Source organism: Aquarana catesbeiana, linkage group LG01, assembly GCF_042186555.1.
Source record: "Aquarana catesbeiana isolate 2022-GZ linkage group LG01, ASM4218655v1, whole genome shotgun sequence".
NCBI lineage: Eukaryota > Metazoa > Chordata > Amphibia > Anura > Ranidae > Aquarana > Aquarana catesbeiana.
Window position 1 is genome coordinate 632069799 of NC_133324.1, and position 26593 is coordinate 632096391.

General features: G+C 43.2%; 1 protein-coding gene across 4 annotated transcripts in view; it reads left to right on the forward strand.

The window, feature by feature from the left end:
* USO1 (USO1 vesicle transport factor) overlaps positions 1-26593 on the forward strand; it is a 162227-nt gene that overhangs the window by 120924 nt on the left and 14710 nt on the right. For all 4 annotated transcript variants that reach the window (XM_073601032.1, XM_073601034.1, XM_073601033.1 and 1 more), the window contains 7 exons: positions 4555-4665; positions 8543-8661; positions 12338-12519; positions 13352-13473; positions 19272-19410; positions 21535-21698; positions 26192-26260. In XM_073601032.1, the coding sequence (XP_073457133.1) occupies positions 4555-4665; positions 8543-8661; positions 12338-12519; positions 13352-13473; positions 19272-19410; positions 21535-21698; positions 26192-26260 (906 nt within the window). The remainder of the gene's footprint in view (positions 1-4554; positions 4666-8542; positions 8662-12337; positions 12520-13351; positions 13474-19271; positions 19411-21534; positions 21699-26191; positions 26261-26593) is intronic.

A 26593-nucleotide genomic window follows, 5' to 3' on the forward strand; every position in this document is an offset into this window, starting at 1 on the left:
TCACTGTGCTTCTGTAGATATTTGCCAGCCAGACAAGGGATTAAACCCTACTCCAGTCATCTTCTCCTGTAATTTGCACATTGCTACGGTCACATGACTTTCAGTTCCTTCTCCACACCTTATTTGTGAGAGGGGTCGCCAGAGCAGACAGAAACCTTTTGTGTAGCCTGCAGACATCATGTAAGGGGCAGCTAGCAGGGAGAAGACTCTATATTATCCTTGCTGGGATCACCATGCAATATGATAAAATGTCAAGTGGGGTGGAGTGAAAGGGAGAGGGAGAAGATGTCAAGGGCCTGCTGGAGCCACCCCAAAAAATGGTAAAAATAGTAACGTGGGGCAGAGTGCCAGAGCATGCGTAGTGAGAGTGGCAGTGGAGGATATACAGAAGAGGCTGCTATACTGTTGTCACTCTGAATAAGGAAATTGAGTAAAGAAGCAGGATTAACCAGGTATTCACCAACAGTCACAGCATGCATAAGGGATAGGATATACTGATATATGTAAAAATATGGTATCTACCTAATGACCAACATTAACATTTAGGTTTTGTGACACTTTAAAGGAATGCGTTCACCTACATATGCATAACTATATCATTCACCTTCCTCCTAACCCTGCCAATGAAATTTGCCAGTACTACTCAGAGCTCAGCAGTGATCGCATCCTCTTTGCTACCCAACATATTCTGCTATAGCTGTCCTGCTCTCATGTGCTGAGCTACTCTCTTGGGCAAGGCTCAATGCAGGACTGACTGTTTTACAGGATGATGAATGTGGGGAGTAGATATAGAATTTCTGGCCCTGGGCTGGTCGATAAAGTGGAAACTTGGTTCATCTGCACTTGAGGTCAGTAATACCACAGAGAGATTTAAAAAGGAGAGCAGGGGGCTGCAAAGCACAGCAGGGCTCAGGAGCGATCACGCACGCAAACCTTTAATATCACTTTAAGGGAAAAAGGATTTATTTATTTGACAGTGGCAAACAAAGCTATTGACCAGCCTGGTATAACCCCTGCTCCCTGCATGCTTTATTTTTTACTGGTGTTCTAGGAGGATGGATGTTTTTTCTCCTCTTTAATAAAAGTTTTTACTAGATGTTTTTTTTTTTTTTTTTGTTTCCAAACCCACTTGGTAATTAAATGCAGCGTCACTAGCTGGCTTATCAGGCATGTGATTATTATTCCAAATTCATAATTTGACAGGAGTTATAATATGTTTATGGCAAGCTTGCAAACTCGCACTTTGTTTTTAAGTCAGTCTGGCTATCAATGCTAATCCTCCGGAAATGCCTAAAGATACTCAAATATTAGATATCTTCAATATTTTTCAGCATGTACCCACTCCCTGCTCTGTTCCCACCTTTTCAGCATGAAGTCTGCCCAAAGTGAGTAAGAGAGCCTCTGCGTGTAGTCATCTTCCCACGCTTGCTTTTATTTGAAAGCGATATGCATTCACCTTGGTTAGTCCTTGCTGTCGTCTACAGTAACCTAGTCATCTTGGGCCATTTAGGCCACTCCTTTTTTAGCTTTCAGCAGCTGGTTTGTAAGTACCCAAAGTTTTTACCTGGCCTTCTCAATTATGTTGTCCTTGTTAGGCATTGCAATATGTCAGATCCCAAGAGCATCTAACAAATTTTAGACCTGAAAGCTTTAAATGTCCTTATTTGAAATGGGGGATGCCAAATGTGAATCTTCCAGCCTCCAGATTCAACAACAAACTGGACAAATATGTCTCCAAATGATGAGATCCTCCAGCAGAAGCAGTGGATGCTCTGTTGACCCTGCGCGATCAGTACAACCAAATTTTTTGCCTTCCTCCTCTTAAACCCCTTTCTCGCCTACTCCACAGGATCGAGGTGGAGATTATTCCAGTGATACTTAGTTTCAGACTGGCCCATATATATGATACTGTAATTGAATCAAACTTTTGGTAGATACTCCATGTAATCTTTTAGATCAACTGGATCCTCTATCCCAAGGGCCAGTCCACCGCCCCACTTCATGGTCACAGGCTTTAATTACTTGGCTGCCGAATCCCATGTCTTGAGAGACAGGAGTTGGGAGTAAAGGCTAATACACTTAAGGTTTAAAATGTTGCTTACCCCTTCCCCTTACTTCATGCCTCATGCTGCATACCGTTTGTAAGTAAGCTCTGTGCAAATACCTTTTTTACTTTTGTCTCCTTCAGTGCAGTTTTGTGATTGCAGCGAACAAGATAAAAAAAAGTGTTGTCTTACAAACTGTATGCAGCATGGGTATGAGGAGGAGGACTCAGTGTTTTACACCTCCTGTATATTAGTCTTTACTGCCACTTTAATTAATAAAAAAATTATAAGTATGAAATTCCTGTTATGGCCACTTTGATGTAATTGACATATGAACAAAATTAGTGAGCTTCCCTCTGTTTTCTTCTTGTGACCATTCATCAGCCAACACTTGCAGCATTATAATAAGGCTTCATGTACACTGCTGCTGGTAAACGGAAGTTTAGGAGCAGTTGGGCGTTTTTTCAGCTGCCCCTGAACTCTCCTGTGTAATCTTATCAGTAGATGTACACAGGGTCGTTTATAGTAATTTCTAGGCAGTTAAGTTTAGAAGAATTTTTTGGAAAGCAAAAAAATGCGTTAAGGACTGATGTTCAGAGGCATTTGAAACGCCAAATGCCTGTAACAGCTTGTAAACGCGGTAACTCGTGTTTAGCTGCGTTTAGTTTACAGGCGTTTTTAATGGAGAAACATTTTTGACTATTTTCAATGTAAAAAAGCCCTTCTAAATGCAAACGTGGCATATAAACGCGGCACAACAGACATTTTTAAATGTTGGTTACTATCTGTCAAGTTAAATTGTTCAGGAGAGTTTTTAAAACGTCCCGTGTACATGAAGCCTAAAAGCATGAAAACCTGCCCTCTCTGCAGCATTTTGGGTTGGATCTCTTGTAAATAGACTTACGTGAAAGTCCAGCATTGTCTGTTTTTTGGACATAAAACATTAATTTTATATATTTATTTTATTTATTTCATTATTACAAGTGGATCAAACCGAGATACCATTTACTATTTTCATTCACGAAATTGATAAAGGTGAACTTTAATTTTGCTTTGAAATTGATGTACTGTGTGGCTGCACATCACACTGGGTGAGGTGTTATCCCATGGAGTCTGGCGACTACATTGTGGTACTACTCAGCTTGAAGTGGACATAAATGAGACCAAAAACAACACAAGATAAAGCACACTTTGTATATTATTATTAGTTGTGAAACAAGCGATCTAATTGGCCCACAAGGCATTTCAGTCTCCTACTCCAACATATTTCATGAATTTAAAATGGCTCCAGTTCAAATATGTGGACTGTTTTACTTTCTGAAACATTTGTCATTCTGTTTAATCGCTATATAATACAAAAAGTACCCCAATCTATAACTAGCCTTTGCAGCAAGGTGCACATGGAAGTGTAATGCCAATCACAAATAAAGCTTTCCCTGCAGGCTGACCAGCTAGCCTGCAAAAAAGCCTAATTGACCCAGTCTAACAGTTCATGTTAAAACAGAGGGTTTTGTTTGCAAATATATGTGGAAGCCGCAGTGCCTAGGTCAAGGCTCATTTGTGTACTGCGGCCCTAACTATAGTTTTCAGAGTCTCTAAATTTGGAGCACATATATCGGTGGATAGATTAAGGGCAGGTTTGCCTGGAGGGAGCCCACTCCTCCTTAAAGGTATAGGGACATTCCTATAGGAAACATGTAGCTCTGCTGCTTCTTTGTCACCTCTGTGCTTCCAGCATGCTCATTGGACTATAAATGAGCATTACTACACTGGTTCTGTTTGTGCTTTCCCCCTTCTGTAGCTGTCTAAACTACCTCCTTCAGGCTCCCAGTGCCTGAAGGGAGAAGTATGGCCAAAATGTTTTGGTCATACTTCTCCTATGGGTCAGAGGAGTACACTTCGTTCTGCACTCTTCTGACCCAGACTGACGCCACAGAGCTGGTCAAGGCTCTGCAGGGATTCTGACAATAATGTTGGGATCTATTCAGATTCCTGACCGGCAGCTGGCTCAGCCTCTGAGCGCAGCTGAGAGCTTTAGCCTACTGCTTCCGCCCCCTCCACATCCTGACACTCCATTGAGCACTGGAGGGCTGAGCACAGAGCGGTGGCTGAAAATCACTGCTTTGTGTTTAGATAGAGCGGTCCCGAATATTGAACAATCAGTGGTCTTTGGAGGGGGAGGATCTGATCAATGCTGTGGCCATCTAGGTGACCATGTGTGATTATTTTTTAACTACTGCATTTTTCTTTGAAATACATTAGTGTACAATGCAAAGGGGCTTCTGTGACCCTTCTGTTCACATTTTGACACTGCTAATCTCAGCCTGCTTTATTATGTGAAAAGAATTATGGACATTTACTGTAAAGGTAGGTTATGATATGTAAAAAAGCATTTTCTTGGTTTTTGACGGAAAATATAGTATGCTTATATCTCTTAGTAGATGAACATTGTCGTTTGAAGTTTTCTTATACTATATGTGTTCATTGACTGTCTCCAATTTTTCTGCAGGGTAGTAAAGTACAGACCAGGGTTGGGCTGTTAATGTTGCTGTGCACTTGGTTATCCAGCTGCCCCATTGCAGTTACACATTTCCTTCACAATGCAGCTAATGTGCCTTTTGTATCCTTTGTGTTTTGTTTTATAACTTCTCTTTATTAGCAGTAAAATTTGAACGTATTAACTTTTTATGCATCATGTATCTGATAGAAAAGAAGCATAATTTGACGCAGTTAGGGTAGTTCAGTATTGTGTGTGTGTGTGTGTGTGATTGAGATTTATATATATATATATATATATATATATATATATCTCTCTCAATCTCTGGTCAAAAGTTTTAGAACGTCTCCATTTTCATTTATCCAGTTTTTATTAAAATGTATGCAGTTTAATTTCTGAATGTAATTTCTGAATGTAAAATACAGCAAATAAACAAATGAACAATTGTACATAAAAAGTAATCATGGAATTGTTTTCCTTAAAGAGGAAGTAAACCCTGATGCGTTTTACTTCCTCTGTTTCCCTGCAAAGGTAAAGCATAATAGGCTACTATGCATTGCATAGTAGCCCATTATGTGTCACTTACCTGACACAGGAGCTTGAAATGTCACCGCTGTCACCTCTTTCGCGAAGTGTCCATCTTCCTTCCGGGTATCGCGGCTACAGCGCTGTGATTGGCCAGAGCTGCAATGACATCACTAATGGCACGATCGCCGCTAGAAACTGCACGCTCAGTGCGCCTGCGCGCCGTTGTCTACGGCACATGCGCCGTAGACATCGGTGCCTGTCTTTTGCAGTTATCTCCTAAACCGTGTAGGTTTAGGAGATATTTCTTGCACCTACAGGTAAGCCTTAATCTAGGCTTACCTGTAGGTAAAAGTGGTCTGTAAGGGTTTACAACCACTTTAACAAAATGTGATCTTTTACTCCTCCAAAGTAGGCCACCTTTTGCAGATATAGAAGCTGAACAGACTCTTCACTCTTTTTTGTCATTTTTTCTACAACAGAAATCAAATATTGTTTGGAAAGCTCAAACACTGTTGCAGAAGTTCTCACAAATGTATTGCACTTAGGTTAAAAAAAAAAATATCCCAAGCTTTGAACATTTCACGGAGCACTGTTCAATCCATCATCTGAAAATGGAAAGAGTATGGCACAACTGCAAACCTACTAAGACATGGCATCCACCTAAACTGACAGGCCGGGCAAGGAGAGCATTAATCAGAGGAGCAGCCAATAGGCCCTGGTAACTCTGGAGGAGCTGCAGAGATCTACAGCTCAGGTGGGAGAATCTATCCACAGGACAACTATTAGTCTTGCACTCCACAAATATGGCCTTTATGGAAGGGTGGCAAAAAGAAAACCATTGTTGAAAGAGAGCCATAAAAGTCCTGTTTGCAGTTTGTGAGAAGCCATATGGGGGACACAGCAAACCTGTGTAAGAAGGTGCTCTGGTCAGATGAGACCAAAATTGAGCTTTTTGGCCTAAAAGCTAAAGGCTATGTGTGGCGAAAAACTAACACTGCACATCACCCTGAACACACCATCCCCACCGAGAAATATGATGGTGGCAGCATCATGTTGTGGGGATGCTTTTCTTCAGCAGAGACAGGGAAGCTGGTCAGAGTTTAAGGGAAGATGGCTGGAGCCAAATACAGGGCAATCTTAGATGAAAATCCTAATGCCGTGTACACACGATAGGACTTTACGGCAGACTTTGTCCGGCGTACTTTTCAACGGACTTTCCGAATGAACGGACTTGCCTACACACAATCAACCAAAGTCCGACGGATTCATACGTGATGATGTACGACCGGACTAAAACAAGGAAGTAGCCAATAGCTGCCCTAGCGTCGGTTTTTGTCTGTTGGACTAGCATACAGACGAGCGGACTTTTTGACCGGACTCGAGTCCGTCGGACAGATTTGAAACATGTTTCAAATCTAAGTCCATCAAACTTTTGAGAAAACAAAGTCCGCTGGAGCCCACACACGATCGAATTGTCCGACGAAATCCAGTACGTCGGACCAAGTATGCCGTAAGGTCCGATCGTGTGTACGCGGCATTAGTCTGCAAAACTTGAGACTGGGGCAGAGGTTCAACTTCCAGCAGAACAACGACCCTAAACATACAGCAAGAGCTACAATGGAATGGTTTAGGTCAAAGCATATTCATGTGTTAGAATGGCCCTGTCAAATTCCTGATCTAAATCCAATTGAGAAGCTTTTACAAGACTTGAAAATTGCTGTTCAGACGTTCTCCATCCAATCTGACAGAGCTTTAGCTATTTTGCAAAGAAGAATGGGCAAAAATGTTACTCTGTAGATGTGCGAAACTGGTAGAGACCCCAAAAGACTTGCAGCTGTAATTTTGGCGAAAGGTGGTTCAGCAAAGTATTGGCTTAGAGAGGATGAATACAAATGCATGATATTTATTTGTAAAAACATTTGAAAACCATTTATCATTTTTGTGTTGGTCTATCACATAAAATCCCAATAAAATACATTTACGTTTTTTAGTTGTAACATGACCAAATGTGGAAAATATAAAGGTGTATGAATACTTTTTCAAGGCACTGTGTGTTTTTAGTCATTATCTTGATGTAGAATGAATCTCTGACCAGCTAGAAGTAATTCAGAGGGTACTGCATGGCACTCCAAATTTCTATGGTAGTAGTTTTGGTTCAGGATGCCACTCTGTGGAAGTCGCCGACTTTGGATCCAGCAAAAAAGATCCCCAGATCGTCACACTTCCTCCTCCATGTTTGACAGTTGGTGTCACACCGAGGAAGCATCCTTTCACCTCCTCTATGGTGTACAAAAACTCTGAGTAATAAATTGAAGATCTCAAATTTTGATTCATTGGTCCATAAGACCTTCTTCCAGTCTTTAGTTGTCCACTGGTGGTGCTTCATAGCCCGGTCAAGCCTCTTTGCCATCATAGCAATGGCTTTCTTACAGCCACGCAATCTGTCAAACCTGCAGCTCAAAGTCTTCCCTTCACAGTCGAAACTGAGACTTGCTTTCTTCAGCCAGTGTTAAGCTGTGCTTCAAGTTGTCCTGTGAGCTGCCTGTCATGCAAGCTGTTGACTCCCAGAAACCTGTCTTCTGAATCTGTTTTTGCTTTGGGTCGGTCAGACCTCCTCCAATCTTTACTCCAGTTTCCAAGTACCTTTTGATGATGTAGGAAACTGTTCTCCCTGACACCTTGGATTTCTTTGCCATTTCTCTAAAAGAAAGACCTACACTTTTAGGGGTTATAATGGTCTGTCTGTCTTCCTTTGTTAATTGCCCTTTTCTCACCATTTTGAGAGCAATAGACTACTTCCTGCAGTACAATACTGTCCAAATATTGCTTAAGAGGGTGTCATCACTGTTTTCATACAGAGAGCTTGTAAGTAATCAACAGTTGGGACACCTGTAGAAATTGTTAACAAACTTTCAAGCTGTAATTTACTTATATTGCTGCAGAACAACTGTGAGTTGTTAACCAATTACTTCTTCCCTGGAAAAACCTTTTTGTATAATCATGAAATGTACGTTCTTTTTAATTTCTTGTCGACATAAACCTTATTTCATGCGTTGCAGTTTACTGCTTACCTTTGTACCATTTCAGGTTATTCACTGGACTTAAACTGTTTAAATGTCAATAAATACTGGAAAAACGGGTGGTGTTCTAAAGCTTTTGACTGGTAGTGTGTGTATAGATAGATAGACATACACATATACAGACAGACATACTTCTTTTTTTTTTTAATTAAGATTTTATATTTAATTACAATCATAGTTCTTCCCTCCCTAAAACAGATTCTGATAGAGGCTGATGCCTATAGATCTAAAGGACTGCTGTAACTGGATCTCAACTCAATCTATGTGATATAAAATTAAAATCTACTAGGGACATTAAAGTGGACCTTGCATGTATGCACACAGATGTTTCTCTCCTTTGTCCAACTGTATTATTCTTGTTTAGCTCTCCATTTCCTTAGTGAAACTTTCAGCTCACAGCGCAAATATCGGAGAACCTTGGAGAAGAAGAGCAGCTTGTTCAGGGTTTGTGTGCTTTGCTGCTGGGAATCTGCATTTACTACAATGACAACTCACTTGAAAACAATACCAAGTAAGTTTTTGTTTTCCTATGTTGTGTTCAAACAGTGCTAGACTATTAGTGTCATTTACAAGCAAACCTTAATTTGTCAAATTTGCTCATAACAAGTTTGCTTTACAAAAAAAAAAAATGCACCCTTCTTTTCCTAACTTTTGTTTCAATACCTGCCCCACTTGACAGCACTGGTACAGTTTCACCATGAAGCCAAGTCAGTCTAATGACAGCAAGCCAAATCACCAGCTGTTTCTTTTTTTTATGTGCGTGTGTGCTATTCCTGATACCTCAGTAGAATAAACTTCAAGCAATAACCATTGTTCTGTAATCCATAGCCATAGGAAATCACATTTTTGCTGATGTGACTTCTGTAGCTACAGTACCACACCACCACCACCAAATATGAGTGTAAGGTCTAATATTGCTTCTGCTTTATGAAATGCCAGAGTTTATAGGGTCCTAACTAGGGATGAGCTTCGAGTTCGAGTCGAACTCATGTTCTACTCGAACATTGGCTGTTCGCAAGTTCGCCGAACAGCGAACAATTTGGGGTGTTCGCGGCAAATTCGAATGCCGCGGAACACCCTTTAAAAGTCTATGGGAGAAATCAAAAGTGCTAATTTTAAAGGCTTATATGCAAGTTATTGTCATAAAAAGTGTTTGGGGACCCGGGTCCTGCCCCAGGGGACATGGATCAATGCAAAAAAAAGTTTTAAAAACGGACGTTTTTTCAGGAGCAGTGATTTTATTAATGCTTAAAGTCAAACAATAAAAGTGTAATATCCCTTTAAATTTCGTACCTGGGGGGTGTCTATAGTATGCCTGTAAAGGGGCGCATGTTTCCTGTGTTTAGAACAGTCTGACAGCAAAATGACATTTGGAAGGAAAAAACTCATTTAAAACTACCCGCGGCTATTGCATTGCCGACAATACACATAGAAGTTCATTGATAAAAACGGCATGGGAATTCCCCACAGGGCAACCCCGAACCAAAATAAAAAAAAAAAAAATGATGTGGGGGTCCCCCTAAATTCCATACAAGGCCCTTCGGGTCTGGTATGGATATTAAGGGGAACCCCAGCCAAAATTAAAAAAAAAAATTGACGTGGGGTTCCCCCTAAATTCCATACCAGACCCTTCAGGTCTGGTATGGATTTTAAGGGGAACCCCGCGCCAAAAAAAAAACAAAAAACGGCGTGGGGTCCCCCTAAAAATCCATACCAGACCCTTATCCGAGCACGCAACCTGGCAGGCCGCAGGAAAAGAGGGGGGGACGAGAGTGCGGCCCCCCCCCCCCCTCCTGAACCGTACCAGGCCACATGCCCTCAACATTGGGAGGGTGCTTTGGGGTAGCCCCCCAAAGCACCTTGTCCCCATGTTGATGAAGACAAGGGCCTCATCCCCACAACCGTGGCCGGTGGTTGTGGGGGTCTGCGGGCGGGGGGCTTATCGGAATCTGGAAGCCCCCTTTACCAAGGGGACCCCCAGATCCCGGCCCCCCCCTGTGTGAAATGGTAAGGGGTTACTTACCCCTACCATTTCACTAAAAAACTGTCAAAAATGTTAAAAATGACAAGAGACAGTTTTTGACAATTCCTTTATTTAAATGCTTCTTCTTTCTTCCTTCATCTTCTTCTTCTTCTGGTTCTTCTGGCTCTTCTGGTTCTTCCTCCGGCGTTCTCGTCCAGCATCTCCTCCGCGGCGTCTTCTATCTTCTTCTCCTCGGGCCGCTCCGCACCCATGGCATGAGGGGGGAGGCTCCCGCTCTTCTCTTCATCTTCTTCTTCATCTTCATCTTCTTCTTCATCTTCTTCTTCTTCTTCTTCTTCTTCTCTTCTTCATCTCTTCTTCCTTCTTCATTTCTTCTGCGGGCCGCTCCGCATCCATGCATGGAGGGAGGCTCCCGCTGTGTGACGGCGTCTCTTCGTCTGACGGTTCTTAAATAACGGGGGGCGGGGCCATCCGGTGACCCCGCCCCCCTCTGACGCACGGTGAATTGACGGGACTTCCCTGTGACGTCACGGGGAATGCCACAGGGAAGTCCCGTCATGTCCCGTGCGTCAGAGGGGGGCGGGGTCACCGGGTGGCCCCGCCCCCCGTTATTTAAGAACCGTCAGACGAAGAGACGCCGTCACACAGCGGGAGCCTCCCTCCATGCATGGATGCGGAGCGGCCCGCAGAAGAAATGAAGAAGGAAGAAGAGATGAAGAAGAGATGAAGAAGAGAAGAAGAAGAGAAGAAGAAGAAGAAGAAGAAGATGAAGAAGAAGATGAAGAGAAGAGCGGGAGCCTCCCCCCTCATGCCATGGGTGCGGAGCGGCCCGAGGAGAAGAAGATAGAAGACGCCGCGGAGGAGATGCTGGACGAGAACGCCGGAGGAAGAACCAGAAGAGCCAGAAGAACCAGAAGAAGAAGAAGATGAAGGAAGAAAGAAGAAGCATTTAAATAAAGGAATTGTCAAAAACTGTCTCTTGTCATTTTTAACATTTTTGACAGTTTTTTAGTGAAATGGTAGGGGTAAGTAACCCCTTACCATTTCACACAGGGGGGGGGCCGGGATCTGGGGGTCCCCTTGGTAAAGGGGGCTTCCAGATTCCGATAAGCCCCCCGCCCGCAGACCCCCACAACCACCGGCCACGGTTGTGGGGATGAGGCCCTTGTCTTCATCAACATGGGGACAAGGTGCTTTGGGGGGCTACCCCAAAGCACCCTCCCAATGTTGAGGGCATGTGGCCTGGTACGGTTCAGGAGGGGGGGGGGGGCCGCACTCTCGTCCCCCCCTCTTTTCCTGCGGCCTGCCAGGTTGCGTGCTCGGATAAGGGTTTGGTATGGATTTTTAGGGGGACCCCACGCCGTTTTTTTTTTTTTTTTTTGGCGCGGGGTTCCCCTTAAAATCCATACCAGACCTGAAGGGTCTGGTATGGAATTTAGGGGGAACCCCACGTCAATTTTTTTTTTAAATTTTGGCTGGGGTTCCCCTTAATATCCATACCAGACCTGAAGGGCCTTGTATGGAATTTAGGGGGACTCCCACATCATTTTTTTTTTTTAATTTTGGTTCGGGGTTGCCCTGTGGGGAATTCCCATGCCGTTTTTATCAATGAACTTCTATGTGTATTGTCGGCAATGCAATAGCCGCGGTAGTTTTAAATGAGTTTTTTCCTTCAAAATGTCATTTTGCTGTCAGACTGTTCTAAACACGGGAAACATGCGCCCCTTTACAGGCATACTATAGACACCCCCCAGGTATGAAATTTAAAGGGATATTACACTTTTATTGTTTGACTTTAAGCATTATTAAAATCACTGCTCCTGAAAAAACGGCCGTTTTTAAAACTTTTTTTTGCATTGATCCATGTCCCCTGGGGCAGGACCCAGGTCCCCAAACACTTTTATTGACAATAACTTGCATATTAGCCTTTAAAATTAGCACTTTTGATTATTCATGTTCGTGTCCCATAGACTTTAACGGTGTTCGCGTGTTCGAACGAATTTTTTTCCTGTTCGCATGTTCTGGTGCGAACCGAACAGGGGGGTGTTCGGCTCATCCCTAGTCCTAACTAACAAGACACGTTTAGGTAACAATTTGGCCCATTGTTATCTTATGTGGATTGAGAGGGTGAAAATAATTACCTTTACCACGTATCAAAATGTATTATCCTCTGTTTTGGTAACTTGTTTTTGCTTCTGTTTAGAGAAAAGCTGAAACAGTTGATAGAGAAGAGACTTGGGAAGGAAATCTTTATCGAGAAACTAAGCTTTATAAACAAGCATGAATGTTATTCAAAAGCTGCTCAAAAACCTCAGCCCACTTTCTCTAATCCTGATCACATGATGTTTGATCATGAGTTCACAAAATTAGTCAAAGAACTAGAAGGTAAGGGTTCATAATTATTAAAGTATTTGTTCCACACTGCCTTTATCTGTTGTACTGGATATACAGAAGCAGCAAATACAATACATGAATTTAAATTGATGTCAGTTGGGTTGTATCAGTTTCTGTGCAAGCTGCGCTAGTTTTCTTTTTCTTTGGTCCGCTGTATGTTACATGTCCTCCAAATGTATATAATATGTTTCCTTTATATACCGTATATACTCGAGTATAAGCCAAGTTTTTCAGCACGTTTTTTTTGTGCTGAAAAAGCCCCCCCCCGTGCAGTCGGCGGCCGTGCAGTTTAACAAAGCCCCGCCTCCTTCTCGTCCGTGATAGGCAGAACACTGACTCACTGCTGGGAACTGAGTCAGTACAGTCACGGACGAGGACAAGGAGGAGGGGAGGGGGCTTTGTTACTTTGTTACACTGGATGCCGCCAACTATGTCACAGCTCGAGATCAGGTACACGAGGCTGCAGATGGCTACAGTGAGTCATGTATATGGACACAGTAAGGCATGTATATGGGCACAGTGAGTCATGTAAATGGGCACAGTAAGTCATGTAAATGGGCACAGTGAGGCTGCAGATGGGCACAGTGAGGCTGTAGATGGGCATTGTTTACCCTCTTTTCCACTTACAGTAGCTGCTGCATTTCTCACCCTAGGATTATACTCGAGTTGATAAGTTTTCCCAGTTTTTTGTGGTAAAATTAGGTGCCTCGGCTTATATTCGGGTAGGCTTATACTCGAGTATATACGGTAAGTGTTTTTTTCTGGGAGAAGTAATTGTATATTGTAAAGTAATTTTCTAAAATATCATATATTTTTTTATTAGCTGTCATTATAAAGGCTGTCTACAAATCTAGCGAAGAAGACAAGAAAGAGGAAGAGGTTAAAAAGTCTCTAGAGCAGCATGATAACATCATATCACACTACAAAAATGTAATCCGGGAACAGGTAAAAGGAAAACAAATTTTAAGTACTGACATTACTAGCATTATGGCTAGGTTCACATTTGTGCGCGTAGTTTCTGCTGCGGGATCGTACCTGTTCCTGCAGCCGCAACCACCCACACGGCAAAACACACTACCACTCAGGAGATGCATGGGGATGCCATTTAATTTTAATGGCACCCCTACACACTGGAGACCACAGCACTCTGCAGTTTCCCTGCAGCCACATTTTCTGAAATGATGTACCTCATAAAGCAGACCCATGTGCATGAAGTGAGATGAATGGCAGCCACAGCCTGGACTCCTGCCATGTGCCAAGGCATTTCACTCTGCCTTTTGGAGAAAAAAAACAATTGTAGAACATTCGATACAAAAAAATTTAGCCCATGGGACTTTAAATGAGGTGATCATAATGGTCAAAACCAGTAAACGAGTAAGTCGAGTAGGTAAGATCTCAGTATTTATTTGCGTAAGAAATAAACATAGACATGAATGATAAACCTATTGAAACAGCATAGTGCAAATTGTAAACAGCAACACACATGGTAATGTGCAATGGTAGTAATACAAAAAATGCATGTACATCTGTAAACTCTACGCGTTTTGCGAGCTCAGCTCGTTTCTTTAGGAGTTGATGTCTGCTTGTGCAAAATGTCTGTAAAATAAATATCAATGAGATAGGGCATGCAATATTGGTAATAGTCAGACATCCCATACTTCCCATAGGAAAACTGGGTCAGGGCTAATCCCCACATAGCAGCAGCAAAAGGCATTGCAACCGGAAGCTGAAGGAGCAGAACCTATCACACCCAGACAGAGACCAGGCGGAGGGCGAACATGGCAATGTGATAAGTGAGATAGTGCTTACCAGTGTGATGTGACCTCAGTGCAGCAAAAAAGAAAGTGAGAAAGTTCACCGTGTCTGCCCCCCAACCTAAATTCTCATGCAGGTGCAGCGGGCCCCGCCCCTAACGGCATGCGTCAGGTGGCTATGATGGTAGTACGCAGCGCGCTCAACCCCGAGTGGCGGGAGGGGGGCCCTCTCCTGGCGCCGATAAAAGTGATCTTGCGGCGAATCCGCTCCTGAGACAACTTTTATCTGAAATCGGACCGCTCACTGAAGAAGAGGATACCGGGGTTATGGCAGCTAGCTGCTGCCATAACAACGATATCCCTCTTCAAAGTGCCGATGTATATCGTCGTGAGACGGTCTGGAAGTGGTTCACGCCACCTAACATCAGTCGCAGCACCTGAGAGAGAGGAGCAGGTACAGTGCATACAGATCATTCCGCCAGGCGCCAGGGAAGGTAGAGAGCAGCCGGCCGAACTATAGAGTATGTGGCACAGCGCAGGATTATGTATCTGCGCCCGAAAATTAAGAAAAAGTCCCTTCAATGCTCCCACGTCCTGGGCCCCTCTGGTTACCTGATGGGGCCCAGTAAATTGTAACCCCCTAAGCAAGTAGGAGCGGGGGTTATTTTAGTAAGCCCTATTGTTTTTATTTACAAAAAAAAACTACAAAGCTGCTTGGGCCCCCCCTGCTGACCGGACCCGGTACAACAGGGCTGGTTGTACTGCCCTATCAGTGACCCTGGTCAGGCATACTGGTCATAACAGTTCTCCAACTGCACAATTGCGCAGGAAAACCGAAGAATTCATCTCTCCTCTCTTTCCTGCTGTCAGAAAATTCCCTGTCAACAAATGCGCTACAGCACACCTACAGTATCTCACAAAAGTGGGTACACCCCTCGCATTTTTGTAAATATTTTATTATATCTTTTGATGTGTCAACACTGAAGAAATGATACTTTGCTACAATGTGAAGTAGTGAGTGTACAGCTTGTATAACAGTGTAAATTTGCTGTTCCCTCAAAATAACTCAACACACAGCCATTTATTGTCTAAACCGCTGGCAACAAAAGTAAGTACACCCCTAAGTAAAAATGTCAAAATTGGGCCCAATTAGCCATTTTCCCTCCCCAGGGTCATGTGACTTGTTAGTGTTACAAGGTCTCAGGTGTGAATGGGGAGCAGGTGTGGTAAATTTGGTGTTATCGCTCTCACTCTATCATACTGGTCACTGGAATTTCAACATTGCACCTCATGGCAAAGAACTCTCTGAGGATCTGAAAAAAAGAATTAATGCTCTACATAAAGATGGCCTAGGCTATAAGAAGATTGCCAAGACCCTAAAACTGAGCTGCAGCATGGTGGCCAAGACCATACAGTGGTTTAACAGGACAGGGTCCAGTCAGAACAGGCCTCGCCATGGTCGACCAGTGAAATTGAGTGCACGTGCTCAGCGTCATATCCAGAGGTTTTCCTTGGGAAAAAAGATGTATGAGTGCTGCCAGCATTGCTGCAGAGGTTGAAGGAGTGGGGGGGGTCAGCCTGTCAGTGCTCACACCATACGCTGCACACTGCATTAAATTGGTCTGCATGGCTGTCGTCCCAGAAGGAAGCCTCTTCTAAAGATGATGCACAAGAAAGCCTGCAAACGGTTTGCTAAGGACAAGCAGACTAAGGACATGGATTGCTGGAACCATGTCCTGTGGTCTGATGAGACCAAGATAAACTGATTTGGTTCAGATGGTGTCAAGCGTGTGTGGCGGCAACCAGGTGAGGAGCACAAAGACAAGTGTGTGTTGCTTACAGTCAAGCATGGTGGTGGGAGTGTCATGGTCTGGGGCATGAGTGCTGCCGGCACTGGGGAGCTACAATTCATTGAGGGAACCATGAATGCCAACATGTACTGTGACCTACTGAAGCAGAGCATGATCCCCCTCGCTTCGGAGACTGGGCCGCATGGCATTATTCCAACATAATGACCCCAAACACACCTCCAAGACGACCACTGCCTTGCTAAAGAAGCTGAGGGTAAAGGTGATGGACTGGCCAAGCATGTCTCCAGACCTAAACCCTATTGAGCATCTGTGGGGCATCCTCAAACGGAACGTGGAGGAGCGCAAAGTCTCTAACATCCACCAGCTCTGTGATGTCGTCATGGAGGAGTGGAAGAGGACTCCAGTGGCAAGCTCTGGTGAACTCCATGCCCAAGAGGGTTAAAGGGTTGTTAACCCATATAACTCAAACTCTGCCAGACTCTCTATTAGAGCCTGGCAGAGCACACTGTACCTTTCTTATAGAAAAACAAGTGCTGTAAGTACCTATTTAAAGCTGTCTTCAGGCCGATCACATGACTCACAGGCGCTGTACAGCTCCGATGGATACTGCAGAAGGGGCCGTGATCTCCCTCTGACGTCAGCTGGGAAGATCACATGGCTGCTCAGCCTCTCCTGCAGTAGCCATAGAAAACGTCCGAGAGTCATGTGACCGGCCTGAAGAATACTCTACGGTATGTACAGCGCTCGTTTTCTAAAAGAATGTCACAGTGTGCTCTACCAGGATATGAAAGAGTTGCTGTCAGTGAGGAAAAAAGATTTTACTTGGGGGGGGGGGGGGGGGGGCCGGAGACACAGACATGAGCTGACCTGCAGGAAGGAGGGGGTGAGGGGGGGAAAGGAGAGCAGAGGGGACAGCAGTGTATGACAAAGGGGGCCGCAATTAGAGCACGGTGATCAGGGCGAAGCTGCCCTGATTTTTGTGGTCTGTTTAGAGAGGGGATACAGGAAGTGCCAGATTCAGGTTTTTTTTTTTTTTTTTTTTTTTTTTATAGCTTAGAGGGGGGCAGATTACACAGCACAAGCACTGTGCTGTTTAATCTGGTTTAAGGTACCAGAAAATCTATTTTTTTTGGGGGGGGGTTAACCACTTCCGGACCGACTCACGACGATATACCTCAGCACTTTGAAGAGGGATATAGTTGTTATGGTAACAGCTAGCTGCCATAACCCCAGTATCCTCTTCTTCAGTGAGCGGTCCAGTTTCAGATAAAAGTGGTCTCAGCTGCGGATTCGCCGCAAGATCACTTTTATGGGTGGCGGGAGAGGGCCCGCCGCTCTCTGGTGCACTCCACCGCTTACCGGAGGCGATCAGGTTCTTCTCCCTGTTAGGTATGGAGACGAGTGAGGGGCAGATGGCCCCCACCCGTCTCCATACCATATGCAGGGTAGAAAAGTGTCATCAAAACGTCACTTCCGCCAATAGCTCTTAAAGCAACATTTTATTTATTTATTTTTTTTTTTTTTTCAAACAACATTTTTAAAAAATTTTTATTGCATTTTAGTGTAAATTTGAGACATGAGGTCTTTTTTAAAAGGAAAGTGTAAAAATAAATAGTAGCAACCTGTAGAATTATTTAAACGTCGCCTATGGAGATTTTTAAGGGTAAAAGTTTGTCGCCATTCCACGAGCAGGCGCAATTTTGAAGTGCGACATGTTGGTATCCATTTACTTGGAGTAACATTATCTTTCACAATAAAAAAAAAAAATTGGTTAACTTTATTGTTGTCTTATTTTTTTTTAATGCAAAAAAGTGTGTTTTTTCCAAAAAAAAGTGCGCTTGTAAGACCGATGCGCAAATACGATGTGACAGAAAGTATTGCAACAACCACCATTTGTTTCTCTAAGTGTGTATATATATATATATATATATATATATATATATAATGTAACATTATATATAATGTTTGGGGGTTCTAAGTAATTTTCGAGCAAAAAAAAATGTTTTTAACTTGTAAACACCAAATCTCAGAAAGAGGCTCGGTCCTTAAGTGGTTAACTAACGCTTTAAGGCAGTGCTGGAAAATAATATTTTGTGTGGCCACCATTGACACTATGGGCCCAATTTGGACATTTTCACTTAGGGGTGTACTCACTTTTGTTGCCAGCGCTTTAGACATTAAAAGCTGTGTGTTGAGTTATTTTGAGAGGACAGTAAATTTACAGTGTTATACAAGCTGTATACTCACTACTTTACATTGTAGCAAAGTGTCATTTCTTCAGTGTTGTCACATGAAAAGATATAATAAAATATTTACAAAAATTTGAGGGGTGTACTCACTTTTGTGAGATGCTGTAACTGGCTTCTATATCTGGCCCTCACCAATCTGAGATTGGGGCAGTAGATTTTAGAAGCCTGATATCAACACAATACATTTAAAGTGAAATTCCAGCCAAGAATGATAATCTCCCCAATGTTTCTACAATTACTGGCATCCACTTCTATCTTATCCACTTTTTAGTTTTATAAATGGTTGATTAAAAACATCTATCTAATCAAACCATTTAGGACCCCTCCTCATTTGGACCTACAAGGATTGGTTTGAGCAGCCAAATGTGGCTGCTCACTGACACTTCTGTGTACCGTTGTCGGTCCGTTTTCTCAGCCAGCCAGCTCCGTTCTGTTGCACTCAGTCCCACCACTCATTTCCCTTTCATGTGACATATGCCTATCACATGCTGTAGTACTCCCAGCCAGCCAGTGTGAATCTGCCTCACTCAGTCCCGCCTTTTATCTCCTCTTCAACTCACATGCTTTCTCATGAAACACAGAGCTAGAAGATAATGTGCATGCCCACAGGCAGCTTTGTGTTAGCCAGTGCAGGGGGACTGCGGTCACGTGACAGAGAGCAGTACTGAATTAAAGAAAGGTACAATACCAGTGATTTTTTACTTTTGGGGTACATCAGGAAGGTTGTTGATTGCTTAGGGTTGCAGTGGCTCTTTCAAGGCATTACAACCACTTTTTAATGTTTTTATGATTTGTTTTTTTTTTATTTTGTTTTATTATTTCTGGAAAACTTGGGAGGTTACTATTTTTCCGTAATTTGCAGACCATAGCCACAGCAATCTCTCTATTGGTTGATGGCTAATGATTTCTTCTTGACTTACAATTTGCAGGACACTCAGCTAGAAGAGTTGAAGCAATCTGTTTCTTCTTTACAAGCTAAAAATGAACAGCTTCAGACTACAGTCTCACAGCAGCTTGCCCAAATTCAACAACACAAGGATCAGTACAATGTTCTCAAGGTACAACTAGGTATGAGAGCATTTCATTTTTTATTTGTTATAGCTCAGTTTCATGCATTATATTCAAGGAAGTCCAAATTATTCATTTTCTTTGAAGATGTTTACATTAAGGATGCATTCACATTATAGCATGTTGTGCTCGCTGTGCCATTTATTATTAATGGCACCCCATACATGGCAAACAGACACATGGTTGAAAAACATTCAATAAAAGCACAGGTAAGAACTGTACAAAGCTTGAAGCATTGTGTGATCTACTTTGCTATGTGTGTTATATGTAGGACAGCCCATTGAGCTGCCCTGTGCATGTAGTGCGATAACGCACAAAAAATAAACACAAAAGCGTGCTGATATGCAACACCTAGTGTTGTGCTGCATAGTGTGAATGAGATCCTTGTGTAAAGTTGCTTTTCTCATTTGTTTCATTTACTTTGCTTAGAACATTGTGCTGTTTATGCTTGAATATCTTTATATCTTTTGTTTTTTGATAGAGTGGGGATGGGTTTTTATTGCTTTGTCCTGAGAAATTTCCCATACCTGTGGCAGGATGTCAGAGGGGACAGAGTGATAGGAAATCTCTCCACAAAGGGGGTAGAGACAGAAAAGCTTTTATTTATTTTTATTATTTGTTTTATTTTTTTTTAGTGGCAAAATAATCCTTAATAAGCTTTTATCAATTTCTGTCTACCTGCCTTGGTGTTTCACCTGTCCCTTCTTTCCATGTTTGGTCTTTATGAAGCCTGCAGACAATGCATGCTCCTGTCACTAATGTGTATTCTGTTTGCATTCACTTTATTTCATGTCGTGGTGTTTATGCTGAGCTAAAGATATCAGCATCTTTTTGTGTTATGCTTAGTATTTAAATGAAGATTACCTTAGGGGAACTTCACACCACCCGACCCCCTCCCACTTCCCAGGGTTCATTTTCATCTTAACCTGCACCCCTTATCTTGTCTGCTGTGTTGAGTTGAAATAGCATACTCGCCCAGCACGCCCCTCTGAAAGCTGCTGCATACTTGGTCCTGCAGTGCAATCTTTTTTTTACTAACACCATTAGGAAGTCAGCTGTCTCTTATAGGTCATAGCTGCCATCCCCAGATAACGTCCCACTGCACATGCACAGTGCATTCTACATAGCTACAAAGCCTCCTAGTATGCATGATGTGGGTATCCCAGGAGGCTTCAGACAAGGGGGGACGTTCTCCCCAACCCCCCCACCCCACTAAAAATATTTTTCTCAGCAGTTTGCTGAAAGGAGGAGGAGTAAGATGAGAATAAGTAGAAAAAGTGAGTGAAGGTCTGCTTTAAAGTTATGTCACTTGTGTTAAATGGGTAATAATATATGCAAAAATCTGTTTTTAAACTCTTTATCATCCTTGAAATCTATGCATGGCTCTATGACTCCTCATGGCCCCTTTTTGTTAGTTTGTTCACCACCTGTGTCCTGGCTGTGGGTGCACGTCTCTTTGCACTTACATATTTAGCTCAGTCAGAATTCCATGTTCCACAATGGCTTGTGCTGCTTCTGTAGAGTGCAGATATGTATGCGGTGGGGAGATAATTTTGCTGATCCTTCCTCTAACTAAAGGACTGTTAACTGTGAAAAGTGAGCAGAATAGTACGATAGGCTATAATAAAGGTAATAATTAATATGAATGAAGATTGCATAATTACTAGCAAGAGAATCCAGTATGGAGAATGCAGCAGATCCATGCTCCAGCAGCAGACACTGGGCATTACCAAGGCTGTGGCTGAGTTGGATTGGCAGGTCCCACATATGGGAGCTTGGCTGAACATGCAGGTCCCACATATGGGAGCTTGGCTGAACATGCAGGCATTTCATGCACTGGGAGGAAGCAGGACAACGCTGCATTTTGAATCACCCTAGGGCAGGAAGTCCCTCACTGGCAGTATCCTGCATAGAAAAAGCAATACCCTCTATGCATGCAAAGTTACCTAGAAGTGATTATTTTTTTTTATATATACTTCTTAAAGCTGAGCTGTGTAACCAAAGCATGTTTTAAAGAGTGAAGGACCTTCTCATTGATCTTCAGTTTTGTAGACATTTTTTGTATTTGTTACACAACACGTTACATGGCAGAGCAAGTCACTTCATTTGCTTGTTTATACATAGGAAAAGATAACCAGCATCATAACGCCCACAATAGCAGTGCACAGGTTAATGGTTTTCAACCTGAAGAGGTCAGTCGATTGAAGGAGGAAATTGAAGAATTGAAGAAACAGCAGGATTTACTTAAAGGAGAACTCTCAGAGAAAAATACCCTCATACAGAACCTGGTAAGATGGTTTATTTGTGTGCTTATTGTTGAGTGTAGTGTTCTTAGTTTTACAAAAACAAAGAAAGGGAAGGTGCAAACCCCTAGTGCGTTATCCGAGTAAAAACAGAATTATTGATAAAAAAACAACCAATAAAATGCATACTCACAAAGGTGCATAAGTATACAGCAAGTACATAGGATGACATGAGGTAGAACATCCAAGTGTTTCTGCAGCCTCACATATGCATGCTAACGCATGTTTTGGGGGCGCACCCCCTTCTTCAGAGCTGTGTCAATAAATTCAGTTTTTACTTGGATATTGCGCTAGGGGTTTGCCCCTTCCCTTTCTTTGTTTTTGTAGTTCCACATGGGATGTCCGCATCCAAGTAGGGCTGCATCCACCGGGCATTGGACCGTGTTTGTGATGGGATATTGGTTGGTTAAGAAAGAGCTGATACTGAAATTTCAACAGTGATTCATGGAAAGATTTCTTCACTGAAGTGTTTGATCACTACATTGTAATTGATCAATACGAACTGTCACTGGTCAAAATTAAAAATGGTGTTCTATTTTGCCTAAACCTGGAATATAAAATAATCTTGCAAGACAACAACAAAAAAAGTTGTACTTTAACCACTTCCCACCCGGCCACTCCTGGCTTCTCCCCCCCTGTCGAACACCCCCTGTAGCAAGCCTCTTGCTATGGGGGCAGGCTCGCTCCTGAGCCACGCTCTGTGTGTCCATTCACACGCACAGCATGGCCTGACCCGGCTCCCACTCTCTCCTCATTGGCTCACTGGCTGTGAGTGACAGCAGCAGGAGCCAGTGGCTCGCACTGCTGTGTGAGCCAATGAGTAGCTGCTCTCATGCACATCGCTGGGGAGGAAGGTTTTTTACCTTAATACATACAAAACTTTGAACCTTTACAGCCCCTCTAACTAAACTGTAGCTCGAAAGTCAGGTAGTCCAAAATATATAACTATATAAATATATAAATAACAAAATATTTATAATCTTGTTGTCCCTTTATCGCACATTTAAAGGGTAAGTTCACCTTTACAGAAAAGTCTGTAAGGTGAACTTGCACAGGACCCCCTCCTCGCCCCCCAGTCCCGCTGAGGATTTCTGACCTGCATGGCGGCGATTGCCCATTCTGAGCCCCCGGTATAGCCACCTCATGGCTCTGGGGTTTAGAAATCCCCGGAGCTTAATCTCCTAAATGTACCCGGTCAGGATGGATGTTTAGGAGCATTCTAATTGGTTGGCGCCATCACATGGGCGGCGATGACCAATCAGAACCCACGTAGCCCGTCCTCTCAGCGGGCAAGAGGAAGAGAGAAAGCTTAGAGGATTTCTAAGCGTTGGAGCTGTGAGGCGGGTATACTGAGACTCAGAATGGGTGATCACCGCCATGCAGGTCAGCTGAACTAGGGGGGGACCGAGGAGGGGGTCCTGTGTAAGTTCACCTTACAGATTTTTCTGTAAAGGGGAACTTACACTTTAAGAACTGAAGGTTAAAGAGGAAGTAAACCCTGATGGGTTTTACTTCCTCTTTTGCTCCCTGCAAAGCCTGCAAATTAAAAGCCGCGTGACGTCACTTCTGTGCATGCGCGCGGGAGCTGTCAGAAACGGCACTCGCTGGGGGAAGAAATGGCACGGAGGTCTGTTTCTTCACAGCGCATGTGCCGATTACATCATTGGCAAACTACAAGTGACGTTTGGGAGATATTTCCACTACCTATAGGTAAGCCTTATTCTAGGCTTACCTATAGTTAAAAGTCACTAGGGAGGTTTTACAACCACTTTAAATTGCCTTGTGATAGGTTATATTTTTGTATCTATGCATTTCTGAAAAATATATTAGAGGTGTCTGGATCATGGCTATTAGTGTAATGGTCTCTGTGCTATTAACCACTTGCCTACTGGGCGCACCCTGGTGGGTTTTACTTCCTCTTTATTTCCCTGCAAAGGTAAAGCATAATGGGCTACTGTGCATCGCATAGTAGCCCATTATGTGTCACTTACCTGAAACTGAAGCCTGCAATGTCACTGCTGTCCCCCTTCTGGGGCCGCAAACTCTGGCTCTGTGACTGGCTGGAGTCGCGTGACGTCACTCCCGCGCATGCGAGCGGGAGCCGCCAGTCACGGCATGGCCCCGATTAGAAACTGCACAATGTGCCCTCTCTAAATTGCGCATGCGCTGTAGACATTGGCGCTCAAATTTTTTGAAAATATTTCCTAAACCGTGGAGGATTAGGAGATATTTCAAGCACCTACAGGTAAGCCTTAATATAGGCTTACCTTTAGGTAAAAGTGGTTGTACAGGGTGTACAACCACTTTAACCACTTGTTTACTGGTCACTTAAACCCCCCTCCTATCCAGACCAATTTTCAGCTTTCAGCGCTGACGCACTTTGAATGACAATTGCACGGTCATACAACACTGTACCCAAATGAAATTGTTATCATTTTTTTCACCACAAATAGAGCTTTCTTTTGGTGGTATTTGATCACCTCTGCTTTTTACTTTTTGTTAAAAAAATGTAAAAAACTGAATTAAAAAAAAAAAAAAAATTATTTTTTTATAAAAAATTTAAATCAGGTAATTTTTCTCCTTCATTGATGTACGCTGATGAGGCGGCAGTGATGGGCACTGATAGGCGGCAGTGATGGGCACTGATAGGCGGCAGTGATGGGCACTGATCAGTTACACTGATAGGCAGCACTGCTAGGTGGCACTGATTGGCACTACAGGTGGGCACTGTTAGGTGGCACTTGTGGGCACTGTTAGGTGGCACTGTGGGCACTGTTAGGTTGCACTATTAGGTGGCGCTGATGAGGCAGATGTGCCTCTTCCACTTCGGGACCAATGTCCCTCACATCCGAGCCGGTGATCGGCTTTTTTTTCTACTCACGCTGTCAGCGATTACCGATCTTTTGTTTACATCATGTGATCAGCTGTCATGGGCTGACAGCTGATCACATGGCAAGAGGCCGGGACCGGCCCCTTACTTGGATCGGTGATCACTCGAGTCTCAGTGACTCGGTGATCACAGCGCGCTCGCTCGTCATTCGGCCATAGCGCGGATGTGAAGTGGTTAAACACCCTTCCCGCTATGCCACTTTTCAGCTTTCAGTGCTGTCGCACTTTGAATGACAATTGCTCAGTCATGCAACGCTGTACCCAAATTACATTTTTATCTTTTTTTTTTTTTTTTTTTATACACAAATAGGGCTTTTTTGGTGGTATTTAATCACTACTGGGGTTTTTATTTTTTGCTAAACAAACAAAAAACACAGAAAATTTAAAAAAAAAAAAGGTAATTTTTCTCCTTCATTGATGTGCGCTGATGAGGCTGCACTGATGGGCTGCACTGATGGGCTCTGACAGGCTGCACTGATGAGACTGCACTGGTGGGCATTGATAGGTGGCACTGGTGGGTGACACTGATGGCTACTGATGGATGGCACTGAAGAGCACTAATAGGTGGCACTGGTAGGTAACACTGATGGGCAGCATTGATGATGAGGCACTAATCGTCACTGATAGGTGACACTGGTGGGCATTGGTAGGTGGAACTGGCAGGTGGTACAGATGAGGCAGCTGTGGCTCTCTGTGTGAGAGACTGATGTCCCTCTGACAGTAGCCGGTGATCAGGGTTTTTACTTTTTCTCCTCACGCTGTTAGCTTGAGGAGAAAAACTAGCTGATTATCGGCTCTGTTTACATCATGTGATCAGCTGTCTTTGGCTGACAGCTGATTATGTGGTAAAGGGGTCGGGATCGGCCCCTTACTCCGATCTGTGATCAGCCGAGTCTCCTTGACTCGCTAATCAGAGAGTGCACCCTGCAGGGGGCGCGCAGGCTGCTCGAGCGCGGCATGTACATGGACGCCCTCACGGTAATTTAGGCTCGAGCTTTAGCCGTCTTTTGGCTATAGCGCGGGCAGGAAGGGCCTAGGCCTGGAAAAGACAACCATGGGTTCCATAGTTTACCACATTTTGGGGGGCAATTCCTGTGCTGCAAAACTAACTTTTCTCTGGCTAGGGTAATGTTGACCTGGTTTCTTCAAACCCTCTAATGTTGATGGATTTGAGGACATCCATTTTTGGGGGATCATTTTAAGTTCCAAAAAAAAATTATTTGATGACGGGAACATTGATTTCTGAGGGGATAGATTCCCCATCTAACATGTCTAAAAAACATATACCTGGGTCTAATGGGTCTGATAAGTTGAGGTTATTGAGGCCTTTTTAAGTATAAACAAAAATGTCCAAAATTGCTTGGCTGTATCTGTCTATATTGATAAGCTTCCCGAGGTAATGAAAAAATCCATGTATGTGTATGCAGTATATGTATATAAACACACATATATAAAATGATTTGTTGTCACATTTTTATGCATAATCTTTCCTAGCCTGTTGGATTAGAATAATGAAATATGTAACACATCATTATCTCTGCAAAGTATTGATGCCCAGCTTGTTCATGATATTCTTATTTTTTCTTTAGAGCAGTCAAGCTGGTAGTCAGACAGAACAAGCGACTGGAGGATCTGAACAAGTTTCAGAGCTACAAAAGGTATTCTCTCGCCCACCTAATAAATTTGTGCCAGCTTTGTTAGTGTGGTATTATTGTCTAATATCATGTAAGGCTCATTCACACCAGCCTGCACACTAAAACAAGACATTATAGCGTGAAGGCTTGTTTCCATTGTGTATGGGCAATGGGGGAGGAGTGTTATTCACTTTTTTTGTTTTTAAACTTTATTCAATTGTCACAAAGTGATATTTAATTTATTTCAATAACTGTGGTTACATTGTGAAAAAAACGTAGCACGTCTGCATTTTTACGCAGAACACCGCAACCTATCAAAGGCAGTGTTGTGGCGTAAACAGGACACATAGAAAACAA